The 23806-nt window shown below is 55.0% G+C and overlaps 3 protein-coding genes across 3 annotated transcripts; 2 read left to right on the top strand and 1 right to left on the bottom strand.

Moving 5' to 3' along the window:
• Positions 1 to 66: 66 nt before the first annotated feature.
• LOC144740107 (diacylglycerol kinase iota-like) lies at positions 67 to 10012 on the top strand (the record flags this gene model as incomplete). Its single annotated transcript, XM_078622984.1, has 12 exons — positions 67 to 219; positions 522 to 601; positions 795 to 839; positions 1475 to 1541; positions 3929 to 3969; positions 4414 to 4544; positions 4641 to 4754; positions 5185 to 5305; positions 5428 to 5453; positions 6420 to 6457; positions 9057 to 9177; positions 9976 to 10012. Coding segments are annotated over 11 exons (860 nt in total), but the record flags the coding sequence as incomplete, so codon positions are not given.
• A 3665-nt stretch (positions 10013 to 13677) lies between these two features.
• On the bottom strand, positions 13678 to 15078 carry LOC144740108 (muscarinic acetylcholine receptor M4-like). The gene has a single exon (XM_078622985.1). The coding sequence runs from the start codon at positions 15076 to 15078 to the stop codon at positions 13678 to 13680; it is 1401 nt and encodes a 466-aa protein (XP_078479111.1).
• A 2698-nt stretch (positions 15079 to 17776) lies between these two features.
• On the top strand, positions 17777 to 23800 carry LOC144740109 (autophagy-related protein 13-like; the record flags this gene model as incomplete). The annotated part of the gene is made up of 6 exons (XM_078622987.1): positions 17777 to 17907; positions 18652 to 18748; positions 21318 to 21398; positions 22385 to 22504; positions 23376 to 23422; positions 23750 to 23800. Coding segments are annotated over exons 2-6 (386 nt in total), but the record flags the coding sequence as incomplete, so codon positions are not given.
• Between the last annotated feature and the right edge of the window lie 6 nt (positions 23801 to 23806).

The following is a 23806-nucleotide window of genomic DNA, read 5'->3' as shown; positions in this document are numbered from 1 at the left end:
TTCTACTGGAGCGAGGATGGAACGCTCCGCGCGTCTTCTGAGTGCGGGTGGCGGCGTGGGTGGCAGTGAGGGCGAGCGGTGCTGTGCATGTGTGCTCGTGGTTGTTCCGCTGTAGTTGCGTGGCGACCCCCCCGGAGAGGCTGCGGATTCGCATCAGTCGCATCCGTCTCCATGACTACGAGGAGCTGCGCTACCACAAGGACCGCCTGCGCGAGGCCTGTAGGTATCACCGTCTCAACACGCATCGGTGGAGTCACACCTGTACTCATGCCTCGCTCACACCTCCCACACACCTCGCTCACACCTCGCTCAAACCCACGCACCCCACACCTCGCTCGCTCACTCTTCACTCACACCTCCCACACACCTCGCTCACACCCACACACCCACTAACCCCCACACCTCGCTCACACCCACTAACCCCCACACCTCGCTCACACCCACACAGCTGCATGCCCGCGCGTCCCCGCGTGGAAATGAATCCCTGCTCTTGTCCCGTATGCGATGCGTCTCACACTCAGCGGTGCCTGTGGGAGTCATCGTGGTGCCAGGAGACTGTGACCTGGACACCTGCCGCGAGCACATCGAGCGTCTGCAAGAGGTCAGCTCCTGCTCCTCCCTCCCCTCCTGATGGGATTTGTACAAAATTAATTATATTTTATGCGGAGGGGCAGATATGGCATGGAGGTGTCGTAGTGTCCGCGTGTTTAACTTGTTATGGGGTGATGTGGTGGTGTTGCGAATGGCCCTGTGATGGTGGCGAGGGTTGACGATTGACACCGATCCCCACACAGGACCTCCCGGCTGCGGATGCGGCGCTGCCACGGCTCCCCGAGCACGTGCGTGACTCCCACGCACTTCACGAGCGTCACGGACCTCGACGCCGTGTGTCCCCATGCACATGACGCCGTGTGTCTCCATGCACATGACGCCGTGTGTCTCCATGCACATGACGCCGTGTCCCCATGCACATGACGCCGTGTCCCCATGCACATGACGCCGTGTCCCCATGCACATGACGCCGTGTCCCCATGCACATGACGCCGTGTCCCCATGCACATGACGCCGTGTCCCCATGCACATGACGCCGTGTCCCCATGCACATGACGCCGTGTCCCCGTGCACATGACGCATTGTGTCCCCGTGCACATGACGCATTGTGTCCCCGTGCACATGACGCAGTGTGTCGTGTGTTTAAATCGTGCCACTGTGAATCTGAAGCGTGGTCCACGTGTCACGAGTCTCATGAATGCCTCGCGCGTGTCTCACGAGATGCACCCGACACCGAGTGGAGTGTCGGGCGGCTAACATACAGCGAGGAGCACATTGGTGCACCGGCCATCCATCTCAGCCGGCCCATGGCACGTGACCTCCTGTCAGCAGCGAACTCAAAACGCACCTAGTCTGGCACAGGCGCTGGCGGTCAGGTCGCTGTTGGTGACGAATGGAGGCTGTTGTTGTTGCGTTCACGCAGGAGGGGGAAGGCAGGACGAGGATTCTCTCCTCGCAGAAACTCTCCCCCAAGTGGTGCTTCCTGGACTGTGAGGACAGCATTGGCTCACACTCACTCACTCACACTCTCTTACTCACACTCACACTCTCTCACACTCACACTCTCTCACTGTTACTCCTGCACTCTTTCACTCTCACACACTCACTCTCATTCACTCTCATCACTCTCATGCACACTCGCTCTCTCACTCACGCTCAAACACTCACACACTCACACTCTCTCTCACTCACACTCTCTCTCACTCTCTCACTCACACTCTCTCTTACTCACACTCTCACTCTCTCACACTCACACTATCTCACGTCACTCATGCACTCTTTCACTCTCATGCACACTCACGCTCAAACACTCACACACTCCCTCTCACATAAAGACAATGACCCCCCGTATTGCCTTAACAGGCTGTTGGGACAAGTGCTGTTAGCGAGCACCTATGAAGGCTGGCACGGCACACGAGGGGGGGGGGGGGTGGCCAGCACCACGCCTGACCGCCTTTGTCTCCCCAGGGCTGATATTTACAAACCGCACCAGGGTACTCATTTAAGGCTAAGTTGACCTAGAGGAATCCCAGGACCAGTTCAAATATTCGCCACTGTTTTTGGAAATGAGCGGATTTGCAGTGTGGTGAGCTAACCATGCACCACTGCTCTCCACACTCGCACACACGCATTCTCACGCCTCTTCATCTCACACACATTGACTCTATCACTCTCCCACTCACTCTCACTCGCTCGCTCACTCCCACCACGGGGCGGTGATTGCGTGGACCCATGCAGTATCAAAACAGACGAGTGCCCCAAACTCCCTATGAGCGTTTTGCGGTTCGAATCCCGCAGGCCGCCCCGGTTAATATTGTGGTGTGTTAACATAAAACTCTGCACGTCAGTTGACGTCAAAGACCCTGTGATGCCATTAGAAGAGGAATAAGCTATTGTTTGCCGTTGTCATGGCACAAATCTGCCACATTTCTAAAATTACGCCGCAAACGACTCGAGTGGGAAGCGCAGCAACCCTGAATGAACACTCGAAATAAACACCGACCAGAGAGGGTACTGCCTGTCCGCCACAGTTGACTGTGCGGTGTGTGGCTCTGTTGGTGTGTCTGCGCGTGTGTGTTACCATCAGCTCCACCAACATTAAGCACCGACCTGGGTATGTTGTGCCATCAGACACTCCACCCCCACAGCTCCCAATTGGTGATGGGCAGTTTCCATACATGGGCAGGGTGCTCATTACCGACTCTGGTTTGACAGCAGAGGTCTCACTCCGAATCAGTCGAGCGGCATTATATTTTTAAATTCTTTATATTAAGTTCACTTGCTTGCTTGCTTGGGTGCTTACGACCGTGCAAATCTTTCGGTCGTTTTTTAACCCACTTCCCGTGATCCAATCGAGCTGACGTTTTGCACACAGACTCGTTGTGCGTGACAATTTATTTTCGTGAAAAACTTTTTCCATAACTTTACACTTTTTAGGGAAAAAAAGTATATTTAATTACCAATTGCTTAATGGTGGCAGGCAATCATCTGACCCATAGGTGGCAGCTATCTCAAGCCAGAGGACGAGATGACTCTAGCCGCGACGCATGTAAAGGATTTATAGTGAAAAACTTTGTTTTTACGGGTTAATTTTTATCGGTTGCGTAACGCTGAAGCTACCTGGTCTGTTGCTCCACACGAAGGTTTGAGTCTTCTCGGCCACGGTCATGCCCTCCCTTCTGTATGCTTGCAAAACGTGGATCCCCCCCTAATGTAACATCTTCGCCAGTTAGAAACATTTAGGCAGGCCTGCTTACGATCCATCCTGGGTTTAACCAGACTGGATTGTGTGAGGAGCTCACAAATCCTTGAAAGATCTGGACAAAGTCATGTTGGTGAGCTCCTCCGGCAGGCAAGGCTGTGTTGGCTGGGTCATGTAGCCAGCATGCCCAGCCACCACATGCCGAAACAACTTTTGTTTGACCGGATAGACGGGGCTAAACGGGCATGGCACAGGCTTGAAAAGAGATGGACTTGGCGATGATGGTACCAGCAGTGTCAAGATCGGCCTCTATAGAGGAGGCTCGTGAAGGATGCTACTGGGCAGTTGGAGGCAGTCGCCCTCCAGCAACAACGGAGGGCAGAGGAGCGACGCTCACAACAACGAGCGGAGCGCCGGGTGACTAAAGCACAGCAAGTTGGCACAGTAGGGGGCACAGGTGGTGCATCAGCCAGTCATCTTAGTCAATCGACCCGTGGCACCTGGGTCTGCCCCGTGACCTCGTGCCAGCGGGCGTTCGACACTTCACGTGGCCTTAACATACACATAGCCTGGCACAAGCGCCGTGGTGACGTCACCGCCACTTAGCGGCGAATGGCGGTTGTTGTTGTGTGTGTCGGGGTTCGTGCGTGTGTGTGTGCCTGTGCGTGTGTACAGCCACATCAGCAGATCGATTCTTCCGCATCGACCGCATGCAGGTACGACGCGTGCGTCCTGCGTAAGTGGACCTCACACCCATCGTCACACTCACACGGAGTTCGAGTCACAGACTTTTAAAGGATGGACGAACAACGGCTTTGTTATTGAGCAGGCAGAAAGACGCCGCCTTCTTCAGCGTGTGGCACTTCCTCAGCTTTGGTTCAGCCAAGCCTGACTGCTGACGAGTTACCACATGTTGAAACGGTCCAGAGTGTTTTTGTGTTGAACCAATGCTGATGAAATGATGCACTCCCAGAAAGCCGTGTGACTGATGAGTTGTGTAAACATTTGTGGTTTTGTTTAGTGTGATGGGACAGATCTTGGAGAGAGGAGGATGATTGCCAGCAGTGTGTTGCATTCCTCATGGCTGATGATGTTGATGATGGTGATGATGGCGATGATGTTGATGGTGTTGATTTCCGCGTGCGTCCTCGCGACTGCAGGAGCAGCTGCACTTCCTGTCGGACATGTCGGCCGAGGAGCTGTTCGTGCTGGACCCGGAGACCCCGCGCCCGGCGTCCGTGTCCAGCGGAGCCGCGCCGGGCATGCCCGACCTCGTGGAGCCCTCTCCCGGGTAGAGCCCTCACCTCGCTGCCTCCCATTTCGCGTCCCTCGCGCCTCACCTCCTCCTCCTCACCCCTCTTCTGTGCCCTCTGTCGTGCGTGGCCAGGGTGCCGAGCCCCATGTCGGACAGCGAGCTCCTGCGCAGGGCGGCGCCCCCGTGCCGCCCTGCGCTGCTCTTCCCCGCGACCCCGAGCGGATCGCACTTCCCCCTGCGGCGCCGGTACCAGCGCAGCGCCACTCTACTCGTCTGTCTCGACGCATCCCAATCACCTCTTTTGTCAACATTCATATCCATGATCTCTCCCCCACCAATCTATACCTCCGGTAATTTGCATCTGCGCTCACCTTCATCGCTATCTCTATCTATCTCCATGCGTCTCTAGTCCTGGGTTGGTGTTCAGAGCGAGGGGCTGGTTAATTGGGGCAGGAGGCCGTGGAGAGGCAGGGGCGCTCCTGCGCGTAGCTGTGCACGCGGCTTCATTTCTCGCCGCGTTCCGGGCCGCTGGTAGCCCGGGGTAGTTGGCGCGCAACTTGTCGGAGTAGTGGTCGTCAGAGGGATATGTACTGGATGTGATGTGCCGGATACCGGAAACATGTATTGTTATTTCCAGCACTAGGCATTGCCCCACCCCCCCCCTGCATCTCCACAGGGCAGTTGGGTTCCACGTGCCCGGCGCACGCCGCAGGCTGTCCAGCGACGGCTGCTGCGTGACGGACCGACTGTCCCGGCAACACAGCGCCCCCCCCCGCGCCCATGAAGGCGCTCACCAGGTGCTGCCACCGCTCACCACACACACACACTCACCACAAACCACATACACTCACCACACACACTCACCACCACCATCGCTATCACACACACCCGGGACTAATGCGTCTTTCATCTCTGCCAGGTTGGCCATGTCGACTGCTACGAAAGGTAACGCGCCCCTCACTCACACACAAGACAACGATCCCCCGTGTAGCTTTGACTGACTATTGGGGCAAGGGCTGTTTGTGAGTAGCGCCTTTGAAGGCCGGTCAACAACACGAGGGGGTGGTGTGGCCAGAAGTTGCGCTCGGCAACTTCGTTAAGAAAGCTCAACACACACGCGGATACGAGGAGGAACCTCGCGATAGCAGAGATGTGGTGCAGGCATCCGTGAGTGTCAAACCACACAGGGGTGTGTGCACAGAACACTCGGACTCTGCGCAATATGCAGCAGGAGTTCTTCAAAAACTCCACTGTGGTCTTCTTGTCCTAGGGCACCATCAAATAAATGTGATCAAATTTGACCGACTGACAGGGACAACAGTGAGACAGAGACGCACAGCTGTGTACTCCTCATGCACGGTTACTAGAGGCAGATTGTGCAGCAGTGAGCATTGGTGACTCTACTGTACTGATGAGTCGTAATAAGGAGGAAACCGGACTCCACTTAAATTTCGATTTAAAGCTTTCGTGACTGCAGGGATTCATCTTCTTGGTTCTTTCGGTAAAGTCACGTAGAAGGGAAATAATAAAATAATAAAAATAAAAAATAATAAAATAATTATCACGACGTTTCGGCCACAACGCAAGCAGCCGTCCTCAGGTGAAGAACAGGTCTGTCGGAAAGACAGCGTCTGACGCTGTCTGTTCTTCACCTGAGGACAGACCTGTTCTTCACCTGAGGACGGCTGCTTGCGTTGTGGCCGAAACGTCGTGATAATTATTTTATGATGTTTTATTTTTATTATTTTATTATTTCCCTTCTACGTGACTTTACCGAAAGAACCAAGAAGACGGACTCCACTTGTCTGTTTCATTGCCGTCTGTCCCTTTGTCACGTTGCTGGGATAAGTTTCCCTGGCGCGTGAATTTGCTCTCCGGGCTGAATGTCTCCTCTCTCCTCCTCTCCCGCAGCTCTGTTGGACGCCGCACGGCAGGGGTCGCTCGAGAAGGTGAGCGCCGTGGCGCCGTCACCGCACCCCGCACACCGCACCCCGCACCCCGCACACCGCACACCGCACCCCGCACAACGCACCCCGCACACCGCACCCGCACACCGCACCCCGCACACCGCACCCCGCACCCCGCACACCGCACCCCGCACACCGCACCCCGCACATTGCACCCGCACACCGCACCCCGCACACCGCACCCCGCACACCGCACCCCGCACCCCGCACACCGCACCCCGCACACCGCACCCCGCACACCGCACCCCGCACACCGCACACCGCACCCCGCACACCGCACCCCGCACACCGCACCCCGCACACCGCACACCGCACACCGCACCCCGCACCCCGCACACCGCACACCGCACCCCGCACACCGCACCCCGCACACCGCACCCCGCACACCGCACACCGCACCCCGCACACCGCACCCCGCACCCGCACACCGCACCCCGCACCCCACACACCGCACCCCGCACACCGCACCCCGCACACCGCACCCCGCACACCGCACACCGCACCCCGCACACCGCACCCCGCAAACCGCACCCCGCACACCGCACCCCGCACACCGCACCCCGCACAACGCACCCCGCACACCGCACCCCGCACACCGCACCCCGCACACCGCACCCCGCACACCGCCCCCCGCACACACCGCCCCCCGCACACCGCACCCCGCACCACCCGCAACCCCGCACCCCGCACCCCGCACACCGCACACCGCACACCGCACCCCGCACACCGCACCCCGCACACCGCCACCGCACACCGCACCGCACACCCGCACACCGCACCCACACCGCACCCCGCACACCGCACCCCGCACACCACACGCACCCCGCAACCCCGCACACCGCACACCGCACCCGCACACCGCAACCCCGCACACCGCACACCGCACACCGCGCACACCCGCACCCCGCACACCGCACCCCGCACACCGCACCCCGCACCACCGCACCCGCACCCGCACACCGCACCCGCACCCCGCACACCGCACCCCGCACACCGCACACCCGCACCACCGCACACCGCACCCCGCACACCGCACCCCGCACACCGCACACCGCCCCCGCACACCGCACCCCGCACACCGCACCCCGCACACCGCACACCCGCACCCCGCACACCGCACACCGCACCCCGCACACCGCACACCGCACCCGCACACCGCACCCCGCCACCCCGCACCCCGCACACCGCACACGCACCCCGCACACCGCACCCCGCACACCGCACCCGCACACCGCAACCCCGCACCCCGCACACCGCACCCCGCACCGCACCCCGCACCCCCGCACCCCGCACGACCCCGCACACCGCACCCCCGCACCCCGCACCCCGCACACCGCACCCCGCACCCCGCACCACCCGCACACCGCACCCCGCACCCCGCACCCGCACACCGCCACCCCGCACACCGCACCCCGCACACCGCACCCCGCACACCGCACCCCGCACACCGCACCCCGAACCCCGCACCCCGAACCCCGCACCCCACCGCATCCCGCACCCCGCACACCGCACCCCAAATCCCGCGCCCCGGACCCCACCGCACCCCATCGCACCCCGCATCCCGCACACCGCACCCCGAACCCCGCACCCTGCACCCTACCGCACCCCACCGCTCTCCGCACTCCGCACACCGCACACCGCACCCTGAACCCCGCACCCCACCGCCCCCCACAGCACCCCGCACACCACACCCCCTCGCAGCCCTGCGCCACGCGAATGGGGCGCGCAGTGGGTGGGGCACGGTCATAAATTTGAGGAAGAGCCCAAGACTCGGAGACCCCAACAATAACGATGATGACGACTTGCACGCGTGATGCACCCGGGGAGGGAACGGGAGGGAACGGAAGGGAGTTAGCAAGGGAGCGAGCGAAAAGGAGCGACTCTCCCACTCGACAGCACACTCGACGTACCCACTCGCCCACCCAATCACTCGCCTACCTGCTCACCTCCCCTCTCTCACGCACTCACCCACCCACCCACTTGCTCGCTCGCCCACCCACCCACTTGCTCACTCACCCATTCACCCACTTACTCATTCACCCATTCACCCACTTACTCATTCACGCACCCACTTACTTACCCGCACACTCACCTACTCGTGAAAGCATGGCGTAGTGGAGGAACGTGTTGAGGAGAGAAAGCGGAGAGGGGGAATAAGCGGAGTTCCCTGGGAAGTAAGTTGCAGAGCGTGCGGGCGGCGTAGCGGCCTAAGTCCTTGACCAGGCAGCGCAGATTGGCAGAGCGGTCAAGGGAGTGGGCTGGGCGGTGTCCGCCGTGGGCAGGAGGCTGAGCGACACTGTCGTCTCTTTTTTGTTTCCAATCGCATTCGGCTGTTTTCCCTTCAAAAACCATAATCTCTATCATGACACATGTTGGTACGCTTCTATAAACAATTTCGTTTATTAAAGCTACCGCCGTAACATTTCTATTTCACATTTTTGTGATCCAGAGATAATATTCTTCGAGAAGATAATTTATAGCATTTGCAACCCCGCGTGGTACCGATTAGACATGTTTTCAGCCAATGGCCCAAAGACTACCCGCTGTCTCCTCCTCCTTCTCCTCCCGTGCGTCCCGCCAGCTGATCGATGCCCACTCGCGGGGGGCCGACCTCCTGGCCCGTGACTCGGAGGGGCGCAGCGCGCTCCACCACGCGGCCGCTGGGGGCCACCGCGACCTCGTCAAGCACATCCTTGAGACCGGTCCGTTCTGCCAAGGGTCACCGTGGCCGTGTTTTGCTTTGCTCGTGCTGAGCACGGCTTTTGGAAAAATCTAACAAAGGCCAAAGTTATTTCCGCCACTCAAATGAACATTGAGGAGGTGATCATCTTCTGTTCAATTCCCTTAGGCAGTTCGGGAAATTCCTCATTCCTTTGGTGGGGAGTGAGTCTCTTCATGGGACAGTCAGCATTGTTGACTGCTTTTGGAAAGCTGAACATGGTAATGAAAAATGAAGTAGCGGTGAGCCTTGAGGTGACGGTGTTTAATCCGTAGGTGCCACGTGGTTCAGAGACGCGACAATTTACCGGAAATGTCCAACAACTGAAGTGTGCAGAGAAGCACGGAGAGATGCACGCTGAGAATTACATTGAAGGGTGTGACGGGAGTGTGGTGGTAGTATGTGTGTGTGGGGTGGTGGTAGTGTGTGTGTGGGGTGGCAGTAGTGTGTGTGGGGTGGTGGTGGTGTGTGTGTGGGGTGGTGGTGTGGTATAGTCGTGTGGTGGTAGTGTGTGTGTGGGGTGGTGGTGGTGTGTGTGTGGGGTGGTGGTGTGGTATAGTCGTGTGGTGATAGTGTGTGTGGGGTGGTGGTGGTGTGTGTGTGGGGTGGTGGTGTGGTATAGTCGTGTGATGGTGTGTGTGTGTGGTGGTGTGGTATAGTCGTGTGGTGGGAGGATCATGGTGTGCTCGCAGCGTTCGTGCTGTGGTGGTATGGTGGGAGTCTGCGTGATGCGGTGAAATTGGGGCGTGCTGTTTTTGATGCGCTGCTGTATTTCCAACAGGGCCCCTAGAGCTATTGGATGAAGCGGAGGCTGACACGTGCGTATACACAGACACACGCACGCGTAATGTTGTGATATTGCAATGGTGTTATGGTCTCATTTGATGTGCTGATGCTGTGATGCGTAATGTTGCTATGATGTACTTCAATGTTGTGATGCGTGATGGCGTGATGAGTTTCCAGTGATGACGATGATGAAGATGACGATGTGTCGCGCAGAGGGAACACCGCTCTGCACGGTGCCGCTGCTGGGGGGCACCGCACCGTCTGTTACTTCCTGGTAGAGGCCGGAGCCTCGCTGCTCAAAACCAACTCCAAGGTTCAATCCAGTACCCCACCCCGACATACCCACTCTGCTCACCCCCCCAACATACCCCCTCCCTCCCCACCCCCAGCATTCCCCATCCCTCTCTCCCCACCCCGACATACCCCCTCCCTCTCTCCCCACCCCCAGCATTCCCCTTCTCCTGGGACGGTGTGCCTCTGGGAGCTCTCTCCATGTTCATCGCCAATTCAACACTGAGGTAGCCCAATGGAAACAGAAACGGCACATCATCGTTAATCATAGAGTGATGCATAGGTTAACCGATTCTTATGCTCGCGGTCTGTGCGTGGGATCTAGTGGGCGAATCGGTGGTCTTGTCGGGTGTCGATGCTGTTCATTTAATTGTCACGTGACCCCTGCAGCCGCTACAGATGCTATTCATCCACCACGATGGGAAATTAAATGATCGATTATTGCAGCAGAATGTCATCCCGACTGCAACGACGAATCACCAAGGAAGAGAGGGTGAATCATTCCATCCCTATTCATCATCGGCATCCTCAGCAGAAATTATCATGTATTTATTATCTCCTTTTCCTAGGGAAACCGTATCGAGTCTGAGTACTCTTCACGTGAGAAGAACTCGGAGATATCCCGCCCACGCGAGGGGGTTACACTAAACCTCCTCACAGATAGATCCAACACATTGCTGACACAGTCCAAGCCGACAACACCTGACCTGGCGTCCCGACGCAGTCTCCCATCCAAGTATTAACCATGGGACCTTTTTTGGCAGTATCAAAGTATGAAAAATAAGAGTAGCGTTTACCCTCTCTGGCAATACAACAGGTGTCAATGTGTTCAAACACCAAATAAATCCCTTTCGCAAGGACACAAGTCTGCATTAAGCACACGTGCTTGCGGTAAGCATGCACTGGTCGCCTTTTGGTGTTTTCTGGTCTAACATTGGTGCAATTAGGCCATGAGGAAAGCTGCCTCTGGCGTAGGTCAATCCGTCTCAAAGACAATGCATATTTGATCAGAGCATGTTTTCTCTGCATGTTCACCGCAAGTCCGTGTGGTCAATGAGAACTTGATCAAGATATTTGGTGTTTGAACATCTTAGCACCCCCTGTTTTATTCTTCAAGTATTAACTGGGTCGAACTCTGCTCAGCTTCATATATCAAATAAGTTCGGACACATTCAGAGTTGGCTTTGTGTAAGCACTGACCCTGAGCAGGATGCGTGACCTTGTGAGGCTGCAGCCGCTGGTAGTTGCTTGCAACTCGGCCGTCTTGCAACTGAATCGCCCATGTGGTCGTCTCTCCAACCACCGCTTGCTCACAGTAGTGCTCGACTCTGCTGTCATCTGGTGGTATCTGGTTGTAGAGTACAGACAGACTCAGCTTGGATGCATTCATCTGCTCTGCGATTTGTCGCCCGAATTTACATCGCGTGGGCATTTAGACGAAGAAGTCGCAGGAGATTATGGTTGCACAATACAAAGAAGGATTTGGGTTCGCCGACCAATCGCTTGAATTTGCTGGCACTCGTGCCGGTGCCGCTGCAGGGGGACCTGGCGGGAGATGTGGCGCGTGAAGCCGGGGAGCTGGAGCTCGCCGCCTTCCTCGAAAATCGGCAGCACCAGCAGATGATCACGCGCGACGACCAGGAGACGGCCGTGTGAGGACCACCGTCCACCATCACCAACGCCACAATCACCGCCACCACTATCACCGCCACTTTGACTATCACCTTGACCACCAAACTTTCCGTCATCACCTCGCGGCCCCAGCAGCCGACATTAGCGCAACCGTCACCATCGTGAGCGCCACCAGCAATGATAGCACCAGCTCCACCAGTTCCACAAACTCCACAAGCAATAACCCAGCTCCAACAGTGACGCCACCGATTTCACCAGTGCCACCCGCTCAGCACGGTGGCCCCGCGCTGCTGCTCGCTGGACTTGCCCGGTGTTGGGTCCCGCGCCGAGCCCCGCGGGCGAGTTCTTCCGTGGAGCTGAGATTACTTCTTCTGCAGTCGCCGCGGCAGTGAAACTCCCGCCCGCCCGCTCATCTCACGTTGATTTATCATCCCCGCCGCTTCTTCTCCCTGACTCCCCCCGCCCCTCCCCTCCCCCGGCCGTGTCGCCGTGTCTTGTACATTCGTGAACCCCGATCTCGATCCCTCCTGGGTCTGACCATGAAACGACGATGATCTCTACTGAGTGCGTCCAGGTGACCAGCCTGGTGGCGCTCTCGTTGCCTCACCCTGTCCCCCCCTCCCTCCCTCCCACCACCCCCGACTCTTACCGCCAACAGCGCTCACCTCCCCCGTGCTTCCTGGCGCACCGCGCCACGTGCCGTGACTGCATGACTCCGTGACCTTGCGTGACCCCCCCCCCCCCAGTGCCGCGTGTGTGTACATACCGAGGGAATGATGGTCGTGCTCGTTTTGCATATTGTGCGTGTGAAACATCTTCTTGAGATTTTAAACTCGACATTTTATATATTTCTGGCCGGTGATGATGGAGGCTGGCGTCGCGTGGAGTGCGTTTCTACGGTGGGCGGCGCGCGTCCGTGGCCGCGCGCCGCGCGTTTCTAATAAAGCGACGCCGTGTTTACAGCTCCGCCGCGCTCGCCGCCCGCGTGTCCTGACTCCAGCCTCAAGAACACCGACGCAAAGCCACCTTCAGCACGACTCTATCATCAGTAGTAGCAATAACAATGTCGCCTTGTAACACTGCGTCACCGCCGCACATATTTCGCTCGCTCTCGTAGAGAGGATAACTCGGAGGGACGCGGATGAACCACGGACAGACGGTCTGCGGTCCTCTATATATGAAGGTGTTACCAACCAATTAATGAGTGTTTACTTGTGGGAGAAAACTGGAGCACTCGGAGAAACCCCACACGTGCGAGAAAGAAACTGTCCTGTACAAATGGAACAGGTGAAGTCCACATGTTGGCGGGTCCACCTCCTCTACACCCACGGGAAGGGAGTTTTGCAACGTGTGTGCTCCACCAACCTCACTTGTACCTCCACAATGCGGGATTACAGGCCGCCACGTGCATAGCCACCACCACTGCCCAGCTAGGAACTCGAGTACATGGCGCATCTGTTGCGGTGTTGCGGGTCTAAGTGGGGGAGTGGGATTGGGCGAGGAGAGGAAGGAGTTTGAGTCATGGATCTGCTCTCGATTAGAAACTTACAGAAGACGAGAAATTATCGTGACCCTGAGGCCCCTCGCGATGTTGGTTTGTGTTGCTTCCTCAATTCAGAGGGGCCATCTCGCTTCACCTGTCCGCCAGATCTTGTGTCACTGTCCCCTACATCTCTCTCCACTTGCCCCCCACATCTTGTGTCACTGTCCCCTACATCTCTCTCCACTTGCCCCCCCCCCCCACATCTTGCGTCACTGCCCCCCTCACCTCGCTTCACCTGCCCCGCGCTATCCCGGTCGCGAGGCGCCGGGCTTGCGCTCGGCTCCCGCAGCGGCAGCGCATCAGCTGCAGGGACGTGCGCTTGAACTCGCGGATGCAGAGCGCGTAGCACGCGGGGTTCACGGCGCTGTTGACGTAGCAGAGCCAGTAGCCCAGCTCCCAGGCGGCGTGGGGCACGCAGTCCGTACAGAACACGGCGAGCAGCACCATCACGTTGTAGGGCGTCCACGTGACGATGAACGCGAGCAGCACGGCGGCCACGGTGCGGGTCAGCTTCCTCTCGCGCCGCGCCCGGGCGCCGCCAAAGCTCCCACTCCGCCGCGCGGCGCCTGCACCGCCTCCCCCACCCACTCGGAGCCGCGGGCCGCCACTCGCCGCCTCTCCGCTCGCCTCTCCGATCTCGCTCGACAAACGACGGCGGCGCGCGCGGCGGCACCGCGCGGGGGGGACGCGAGGCGCCGCTCCCGGGCTGCTCCCGCCGTCGACGTCTTCGTCTCCGGAACCTGGGCTGAGTTCGCGGAGGGAACTTCCCTGACGAGATCTGCAATCCATCTGTGCGGCGCCGTCGTGCCCAGCCGCTCGTAGCTCCAGCCGCGCGCTCGGCGCTGCTCCCTCCGCGTCGCGTTCACTCGCGGCGCTCTCAGCGCTGCGAGAGCGGCCACCTCCAGGCCATTGGAACAGCACCTTGGCCGAGGCCATGAGTCTCACTGGGCCCTGCGGCCGCTGCTGAGGCCGCTCGCCCGGCTGCACACGGCACCTGCTGGCGCGCACGATGTAGAGATAGAGGATGCACATGACGGCTACGGGCAGGTAGAAGGCGGCGATGGCTGTGCCCAAAGTGGCCGCGGGGTTGGAGAAGAATTGGATGTAGCAGGCGTCTTCGGGCACGGTGCGCACGCCCTCGACGAACTGCCAGAGCACGATGGCCGGGGCCCACAGCAGCAGGGATAGCAGCCAGGCGGCCGCGATCGCGATTGCGGCGGCGCGGGCCGTGCGGCGAGCCGGGTAGGTGTGCGGCCGCGACACGCACAGGAAGCGGTCGCAGCTGATGATGAGCAGGTTCATGACGGACGCGTTGCTCGCCACGTAGTCGATCGAGAGCCACAGGTCGCACAGCGCAGCGCCCAGCGGCCACGCGCCCCGCCACACGTACACCGCGTACACGTTCATGGAAAAGGCGCCGATGATGAGATCTGCGCACGCCAGGCTGAAGATGAAGTAGCTGTTGACCGTCTGCAGCCGGCGGTTGACGCAGATGGAGATGATGACGAGCGCGTTTCCCAGCACCGTGAGCAGACTGAGCGCGCCCGTGCCCACGAAGATGAGCGCCGAGCGTGGAGCGGCCGAGAAGGTCGCGTTCTCCGTGAGCAGAGGCGGTAGGGACACGGTCTCCATCCCAGAATGGCCACTCACTCCCGCGCACGCGCGGCGCAGCGAGTGGTGCAGGCGCGCATTGGAGTCCCCTCTCAACCAGCCAGTGGGTACAGGCGCGGGCAGAGGGCGTCGGCAGAGCAGCGCTGCTTCTGCTGCTGCTGATTATGATGATAACTATAATCTTACGTTTAATCTGGTTAGCTGTCCGGAAAAGCCTCACTGGTTATCAAGACTCCTTTCAGCAGGGTCCTACTGCATTAAGTTGTTGGCTAATTCCATTAAAAAGAGGTCCGCTTCGCGTGCGAGGAAATCGGAGGACAACCGAAGAACCCCGACGCAAATATGAGGAGGGTAACACGGAAATCCGCACATATACACTCAATAATCTATGTCTCTCCTGAAATATCTTGCCGCCTCGTAGCCAAATCTTACAACACGTGCTATCCGCAGGCAGTCGCTGGCCTAAGAACGAACCACACTCGAGCCCACTTGGCTTCGGAGATTTCCAGACCGCGGCGCGCCTTCTGGGTGATCCGGTGATGGCAGGGCTCTGTCGGGCTGCTGCCGAGTGCGGGAAAACTGCGCGTGGGCGCAGTGTGGCGGGCGCGTGGCTGGTTTATGCTTTTCATGGTGCGGACTTTGGGCCTCATTGCAATAGTGAGAAACTTAGATATTTGGGGTTTAGCCAATTATGCAACTGCTTGCATAACACGGCCCTCGCACAGCCTGCCTAGCTCTCGGTGGCAACACTCGGGAATGTTGTAGCTGGAGAATCGGGTCCCGCGCCACCCGGAGCAACGGAGTCACCTTGACGCCGTGAAGATCGGGTCACTGGTTTCCATCGAGGAGGGTGAGACATTATTCGGCTTATTCGAGTCGATGTTCCCCTGTTGAAATTTAAAGGCGTTGGTCATTTTCCAACTTTCCAAACCAGAACAGTTGTTTCCTGTAACAGGCACTTTACTATAATATTTCACCTGCAAAATCCCTTGAGATGAAACATTTCGTTAGCGAGGATGTCCATGTCGATATCCTCCAGAGATCAGTCGAGCGGATACCCTATCGCCAGGAGTGGTGTGGCGCAAATCTTTACCTGTTTGAAAGTTATTAAACTATCTTCAGAATACCGGTGATGCGTGTCTCCTTCACGTGTCCCTCGTCAGACTGAGCGAGCTGCATTTGCTCTTGTGAGAACTCCACGAGGTTTGAGAGTGGAGGACGGCACGGGGCGCGTGTGAGATCACCGATTAATCCGCAGGACACAAAGCGTCACGTGGCTGAGCTTTGCCCCTTTGGGCTGCAGCGCAGCCGCGGCATTTGGCTCGGGATTCCGAGCGGGAGAAGTGGCAGAGGATCAAAGATGAGGGCGCTCCACACTGACGCGGGTTCACGGTTCATCCATGCACGCCACGTGAACCTCTCACACCACATGGACCTCACCACACCGCGTGAACCACACACATCACGTGAACCTCTCACGCCACAATAACCCCATACACCAGGTGAACCTCTCATATCACATGAACATCAACACACCTCATGAACCCCACACACCACGTAAACTCAAAACACCGCAAGTTTCAAGCGTATTTTGTTGAACCAGGTGAGAACACAAGACGCGTTTTATTTGCAACAGTGGCCAGGGTCACCAAAACGGTCAAAGAAAATAAGGTTATATATTGACTTCAAGCTTTCGTGACTGCAGGAATTAATATTCTGTGGGTCTTTCGGTAAAGTCACGTAGATATGTTCGAAGAAAATTACCAAAAAATAACAAAAAACCGCGACGTTTCGATCACCACACAAGCGATCGTCACCAGGAGGAAAAAAGAGGGGGAAAGCTGCTGAGGCAGGCTGTTTTAAACCTTTAAAACAGTCTGCCTCAGCAGCTTTCCAGACTGTTTTAAAGGGTTAAAACAGTCACGTTTAAAACAGTCAGGTTTAAAACAGTCAGGTTTAAAACAGTATGTTTTAAAGGTTTAAAACAGTCTGGAAAAGCTGCTGGAAAGCTGCTGAGGCAGACTGTTTTAAAGGTTTAAAACAGTCTGCCTCAGCAGCGTTCCCCCTCTTTTTCCCTCCTGATGACGATCGCTTGTGTTGTGATCGAAACGTCGTAGTTTTTTGTTATTTTTTGGTAATTTTCTTTGAGCCTATCTACGCGACTTTACCGAAAGACCCACAGAATGAGGTTATATATTGCACAATATATATGACGTCAAGAAAATCAGAACAAAAACAACCAAATAAAAACCAGGCAAAAAAACGGATGAATGTAAAACAGTGCACATGTTTATACAGCCTTGAGCCAGTGGTGGAGATTGCACATTCTCAGGGCAGGTATGAGTGTATCCATAAGACAACCAGTGTCAAATGTGAACCCCCAGCACCACATGATCCTCACGCATCACATTAACCAGACACCGGCAGCTTGCTGTGCCCGTGTCAATCCACTCCGCGGACGCCCTTGCACACGCGGTGGTGTTCCATCTCAAGGGATTATCTAAGTTGAACGGCTCGATACATGGATGGCGAGACATTAGCAAGACCGTCTCCGACATCTCCAGCCACATGAGCCTCTTGGGTGACGCGCCACGGGAACTTCCAGCGCCACGCGAGGCGGCCGCCAGAGGGCGCCGTCGAGGCGCCGAGCGCGGCCACCAACAGGGCCCGGAAGGGGCGCGAGGTCGCCCCTCCCCCCGCCCCTCCCCCTCCTCCCCCCCGCCCCTCCCCCCTGCGACGTAAACAACGCGCTGCGTGGCGCCATGGCGCGGCCCCGCCGAGAGGATTGAGGCCTCTTCCCGCGAGAGCCGTCGCCTGTGACCCCGTCTCCTCCTCGTCCTCCTCCTCCTGGTGAGACGAGATGAACCCCCGACGAGGGCAGCAGAGGTTCCCCACGGCGCTGCCCCCCAAAGCCTGTGGGGCCTGGCCCGGGGACCAGGGTCCTCTGGAGATCCTTGGTCCTGTGAGGAGCAGCTGGGAATGCAGCTCTCACCAAGGAGACGTGTAGTAGACGCATTTGTTGTGACTCCTGTGGAGGACGTGGAGGGCGGTCTGCGTGTGTGTGGGATCTGGTGAGTGTGAGAGCTGATCTGTAGAGTGTGATTGGTGAGTGTCGGGTCCGGTGAACGGAGCATGTGGTCTGGAGTGTCCTCTGGTGAGAGTTGGATCTGTAGAGAGTGGGGCATGATGAGTATGGGACCTGGTGAGTGAGAGCTGGGGAGTGTGGGGTTAGGCTGCAAGGAGTGCTATCTGGGGAGTGTGGGACATGGGATTCGGGTTGAGCTTTGGGGTCCGATTTGTGTGGACAACGTGCGATGTTATGAAGGAGGATCTGGTCCGTTGTGTTCTGTTCCCGTTGTATCCCATCGACTCGTGTTACTCAAGTGGCAAACTAAGAATCGATTTGTCTTAATCTGCGTTATGTACCCGCTTTGAGGGGAGCGAGGCCGACGGCCTGTGCTGGTCGAGAAGCCTCGCTGTTGCCTGAGAGGCCTGCGGGGGAGGGAGCGCGCAGCGGGGCCGAGCCGCATGGACGTGCGGCGCCGTCTTGTGCGCGGGGCAAGTGATGTCGCTGCCTTTGATTTGCTGTTTTAGGCGCCGACTTATGCTCGACATCATGGATTCACCGAAGGAGTTGAACCTTCAAGACAAAAAGGATTTGGACAAGTTTTTAAAATTCTTCGCACTCAAGGTGGGTGACATCTGTAGCCGATACGCACGCGGCTCGTCCACAGTGACTTAGCTGGATGTGAATGATGCTCTGAGATGTGATGAAAAGTGGAATTATACTGCACCTAAAGGGGCTAAGGCCGCTAAGTGATTGTGTGAGAGTGCATGTTATGAGTTTTTAATGATGAGGTGACTTAATAATAAACAAGGGATTTAAGTTATTCTAAAGGGATTCAAATAAATGTTAAATTGCTGTGTAAGTGACGGCGAGTTAGGGATATTTTGGAGGGATGAAAGTGTCTCTGCATATGCTCTGTTGACTGCCATAGCTGTGACAGGCGTTTCACTATCGTGGACGCCAAGACTTGAGACCGTCCTGTCTCATCCACACTGTTCAACTACCACACTGCAGATCACAGCATTCAACATATTGCAGATCACAACACTCATCACACTGCAGGTCACAACACTCACCACACTGCAGATCACAACACTCATCAAACTGCAGATCACAACACTCATCACACTGCAGATCACAACACTCATCACACTGCAGATCACAACACTCATCAAACTGCAGATCACAACACTCATCACACTGCAGATCACAACACTCATCACACTGCAGATCACAACACTCATCACACTGCAGATCACAACACTCACCACACTGCAGATCACAACACTCATCAAACTGCAGATCACAACACTCATCACACTGCAGATCACAACACTCATCACACTGCAGATCACAACACTCATCAAACTGCAGATCACAACACTCATCAAACTGCAGATCACAACACTCATCACACTGCAGATCACAACACTCATCACACTGCAGATCACAACACTCACCACACTGCAGATCACAACACTCACCACACTGCAGATCACAACACTCACCACACTGTAGATCACAACACTCATCACACTGCAGATCACAACACTCATCACACTGCAGATCACAACACTCACCACACTGCAGATCACAACACTCACCACACTGCAGATCACAACACTCATCACACTGCAGATCACAACACTCACCACACTGTAGATCACAACACTCACCACACTGCAGATCACAACACTCATCACACTGCAGATCACAACACTCACCACACTGCAGATCACAACACTCACCACACTGCAGATCACAACACTCACCACACTGCAGATCACAACACTCATCACACTGTAGATCACAACACTCACCACACTGCAGATCACAACACTCACCACACTGCAGATCACAACACTCATCACACTGCAGATCACAACACTCACCACACTGCAGATCACAACACTCACCACACTGCAGATCACAACACTCACCACACTGCAGGTCACAACACTCATCACACTGCAGATCACAACATTCACCACACTGCAGATCACAACACTCATCACACTGCAGGTCACAACACTCACCACACTGCAGATCACAACACTCATCACACTGCAGGTCACAACACTCATCACACTGCAGGTCACAACACTCACCACACTGCAGATCACAACACTCATCACACTGCAGATCACAACACTCATCACACTGCAGGTCACAACACTCATCACACTGCAGGTCACAACACTCATCACACTGCAGATCACAACATTCACCACACTGTAGATCACAACACTCATCACACTGCAGGTCACAACATTCACCACACTGCAGGTCACAACACTCACCACACTGCAGATCACAACACTCATCACACTGCAGGTCACAACACTCACCACACTGCAGATCACAACACTCATCACACTGCAGGTCACAACACTCACCACACTGCAGATCACAACACTCACCACACTGCAGATCACAACACTCACCACACTGCAGATCACAACACTCACCACACTGCAGATCACAACACTCACCACACTGCAGATCACAACATTCACCACACTGCAGATCACAACACTCACCACACTGCAGATCACAACACTCACCACACTGCAGATCACAACACTCATCACACTGCAGATCACAACATTCACCACACTGCAGATCACAACACTCACCACACTGTAGATCACAACACTCACCACACTGCAGATCACAACACTCACCACACTGCAGATCACAACACTCACCACACTGCAGATCACAACACTCACCACACTGCAGATCACAACATTCACCACACTGCAGGTCACAACATTCACCACACTGCAGATCACAACACTCACCACACTGCAGGTCACAACATTCACCACACTGCAGGTCACAACACTCATCACACTGCAGATCACAACACTCATCACACTGTAGATCACAACACTCACCACACTGCAGATCACAACACTCACTCACGACACCTCAGATCACCAACACTTGAGATCACAATATTTCACTTTCTCTTTATTCCCTCAGACTGTTCCAGCTTGGAATTCCCTCCCATAGTCACTTTAGTCAAGCTTTTATAATAACGTTTTCAATTCAATAAAGTGTTACAGTCTTATCACAACTGTGATGGTGCTGATTGTTGCTGGCTGCTTGAAGTATTGGGCTTTTTCTCAGTAACTTTGTTGAATAAATAAACCCCCATTTGCTCTGCCACTTGTTGTGCATGCTGCAGTCTGTACAGGTGATTGTCCAGGCCCGGCTAGGCGAGCGCATCATCACCAAGTCCAGCGCCTCGTCATCTGGCTCCGACTGGGTGAGGGCATCCGTTCACCCCCCGCAACGCCCCGTGTCTGTGCTCCCTTACACACACAGCATTCTGTGCCCTGCTATCCTCATAATACTTTGACATATTTGACTAAAATGGTGGAAATCGTCAGGTTTTCTGTACAGCAGGGGTAATTGGCCTATGGCCCACGACTTCATTCGTGCGGCACTTGACCACACAGGAACTATTACTTTGAAGTGGCCATGAAACAATATTTATCTGTCACTAACAGGCCAGGCTTTTGGCTGGCCATCAAACAAAGACTGTCACTGCGTCACGCGCTTTCAGATGCATTTTGTGGCCATCTAGAATGTTCTTCCTTTCCGATATTAGGAAGCTACTGGAGCTATGTACTATTACATCTAGATTGAAAACTAATTTCTTTAGAACAGTTTTTTGTGTTTGGTTGTCCTACCCCTGTAACTTCCAATACGCACGGTTTGCTACGTATGGTGCGAAAGAAGTTCAACATGCATGCATACAGGCCAGGTGGCTCAGTGACATGGCGAGAGGCTCGCAATCGTAAGTTTGTGAGTTAAGATCCTGGTTGGGGTTTGTCTCAGCCCATCATCCCTCCTAAGTCAATAAAAAAATACTTTTTTGTGGGGAAGTCAACAGTGGTTGTTATGTGTGTGCTAATCGGTGTGATAGACTCACCCCTGTCATAGGGATGGCATTTGAGCAATAAATCACTTTGACGTGACAAGTTTCTTGGCCGCACCAATCGAGTACTAGAGGGGATTAATTTTGATTTGACAACCGTAGTGTATTTATCATTTGATTGTGCTTAGTTGCTGATGTTACTGCAATGGCCTCTTGCAGTGAGAGACATGACTGAGGTTTGTGTTAACGTGTGGTCTGCTACTAAAGGTAGTCGAGTCCTTTTTCGTCTACGGTGAGGACAAGGTTCCCTACCTATGCTGTAGAGCAACATGTGCCGCTCATAATTGTGAGTGTCATTTCGCTCTGTTTAGTTTAACCTGGTGATCAGAGACATTCCGGAAGTGAGTCAGGAAGCGAAGAGGGCCATGGGGAACCAGCTACCTGGAGTTGGCATGCCCATGTGCGTGGAGGTCTCCCTGAAAACATGCGAGGTGAGGTGTCATCGAATGTAAAAAAAACATTTAAAAAGTTTCCTGATTTTCCGCACATATACCAATGTCTGAGCATTAAAGTTTTAGCTTTTTAACTGAGAATGTTAGCAAACTGGACTTGTAATCCAGAGGTCGCCAGTTTGAGCTAATTCAATCTTTTGAAATGGCAGTAGAAACAATGGAGCTAGTTTCTCAAATCCTCAATGCCACTATCCACTCAGCAGTATAACAATTAAGTGAATTGGTAGGTTGGGAAATTGTGGGCATTCCCACCTCCTTCAACACGTCTAATTAGTGAGGAAGAATAGACTAAATATCCTCTAGAACTCCTTGTTAGTGGTTTCCCTTCTGCCAGCATTGGTGTAACCAAGCAATTGGAGAGCTGCACCTTTAATATGAGGAACATGATCATGCAGCCATAACCAGACATACGGGCTTACACTTAACCAACAAATTACACCTGATTTAAGAAAAAAAATTACAGAAAAAAATCATGGCTTTGAAGTCAGAAAAATGGGCATGTGGAAGTCTGCGTCCTAATTATATGAATCCTGTACATTCCCATTGCTGTGCACATGACAATTTCTGACTCCTTTGATCTAGTCATAAGAGTAGTTACTTGAACACTAAAGAAATTACAACTGGAAAAACACATTTTTTATTAAGGATTTTGTTATCTGAACATATTTCAAGGTTTTCTGAGGTTGTATTCATGAATGCCGTATTTGTAATGAAATAAGAAAGAATCTCTGTAGCCACCTGTTGAGAAAAATAACGCTTACAGAGCTGCCCTGAGTGTGATTAAGCAGTTAGTGTTTCTGAAAAGAAACACGACCCTGCTAATATGGTTGCGCTGTGGCTTGTGTTGCAGGGTGATTCCATGGGACTAGAAGTTTGGAGCTTGGAAATGAATGAGAAGTATGTAGTAGGAGTTTCACAACCTATGTCCTAATGGATAGCAATAATCACAGTGCAGGTTACCCATAAAATACATGCCTTATTCGCTCAGTGGAAAAACATACTGCTTAACACAACATAAAACATGCCTTTCATGGTAATTCACCACGTGATCCATCATCTCATTACGATTTACGGCGTACATTTTTGTTAAATAAAATCTCTTGTTTAAACAAGAGCCTGCTTTGTGGGATATGCATCTAACCATATAGCGAATACCTTTCCTTTAACAAGAAGTGCACTGATCGTGGTTGTGGTGTGCTGTGTGTGTGGTGGTGTGCGGGTCAGGTGTGATCACGAGGTGAAGGTCTCCTACACTGTGTATAACCGTCTCTCTCTGCTTCT

Source organism: Lampetra planeri, unplaced genomic scaffold (assembly GCF_965212315.1).
Source record: "Lampetra planeri unplaced genomic scaffold, kcLamPlan1.2.h2 scaffold_1906, whole genome shotgun sequence".
Lineage (NCBI taxonomy): Eukaryota > Metazoa > Chordata > Hyperoartia > Petromyzontiformes > Petromyzontidae > Lampetra > Lampetra planeri.
The sequence above is the reverse complement of the archived record's forward strand: the minus strand, read 5'-3'. Positions and strand labels throughout refer to the sequence as shown.

Coding starts and splice junctions, on each gene's coding strand:
- LOC144740108 (XM_078622985.1), bottom strand. CDS start 15,078: ATGGAGACCGTGTCCCTACCGCCTCTGCTCACGGAGAACGCGACCTTC.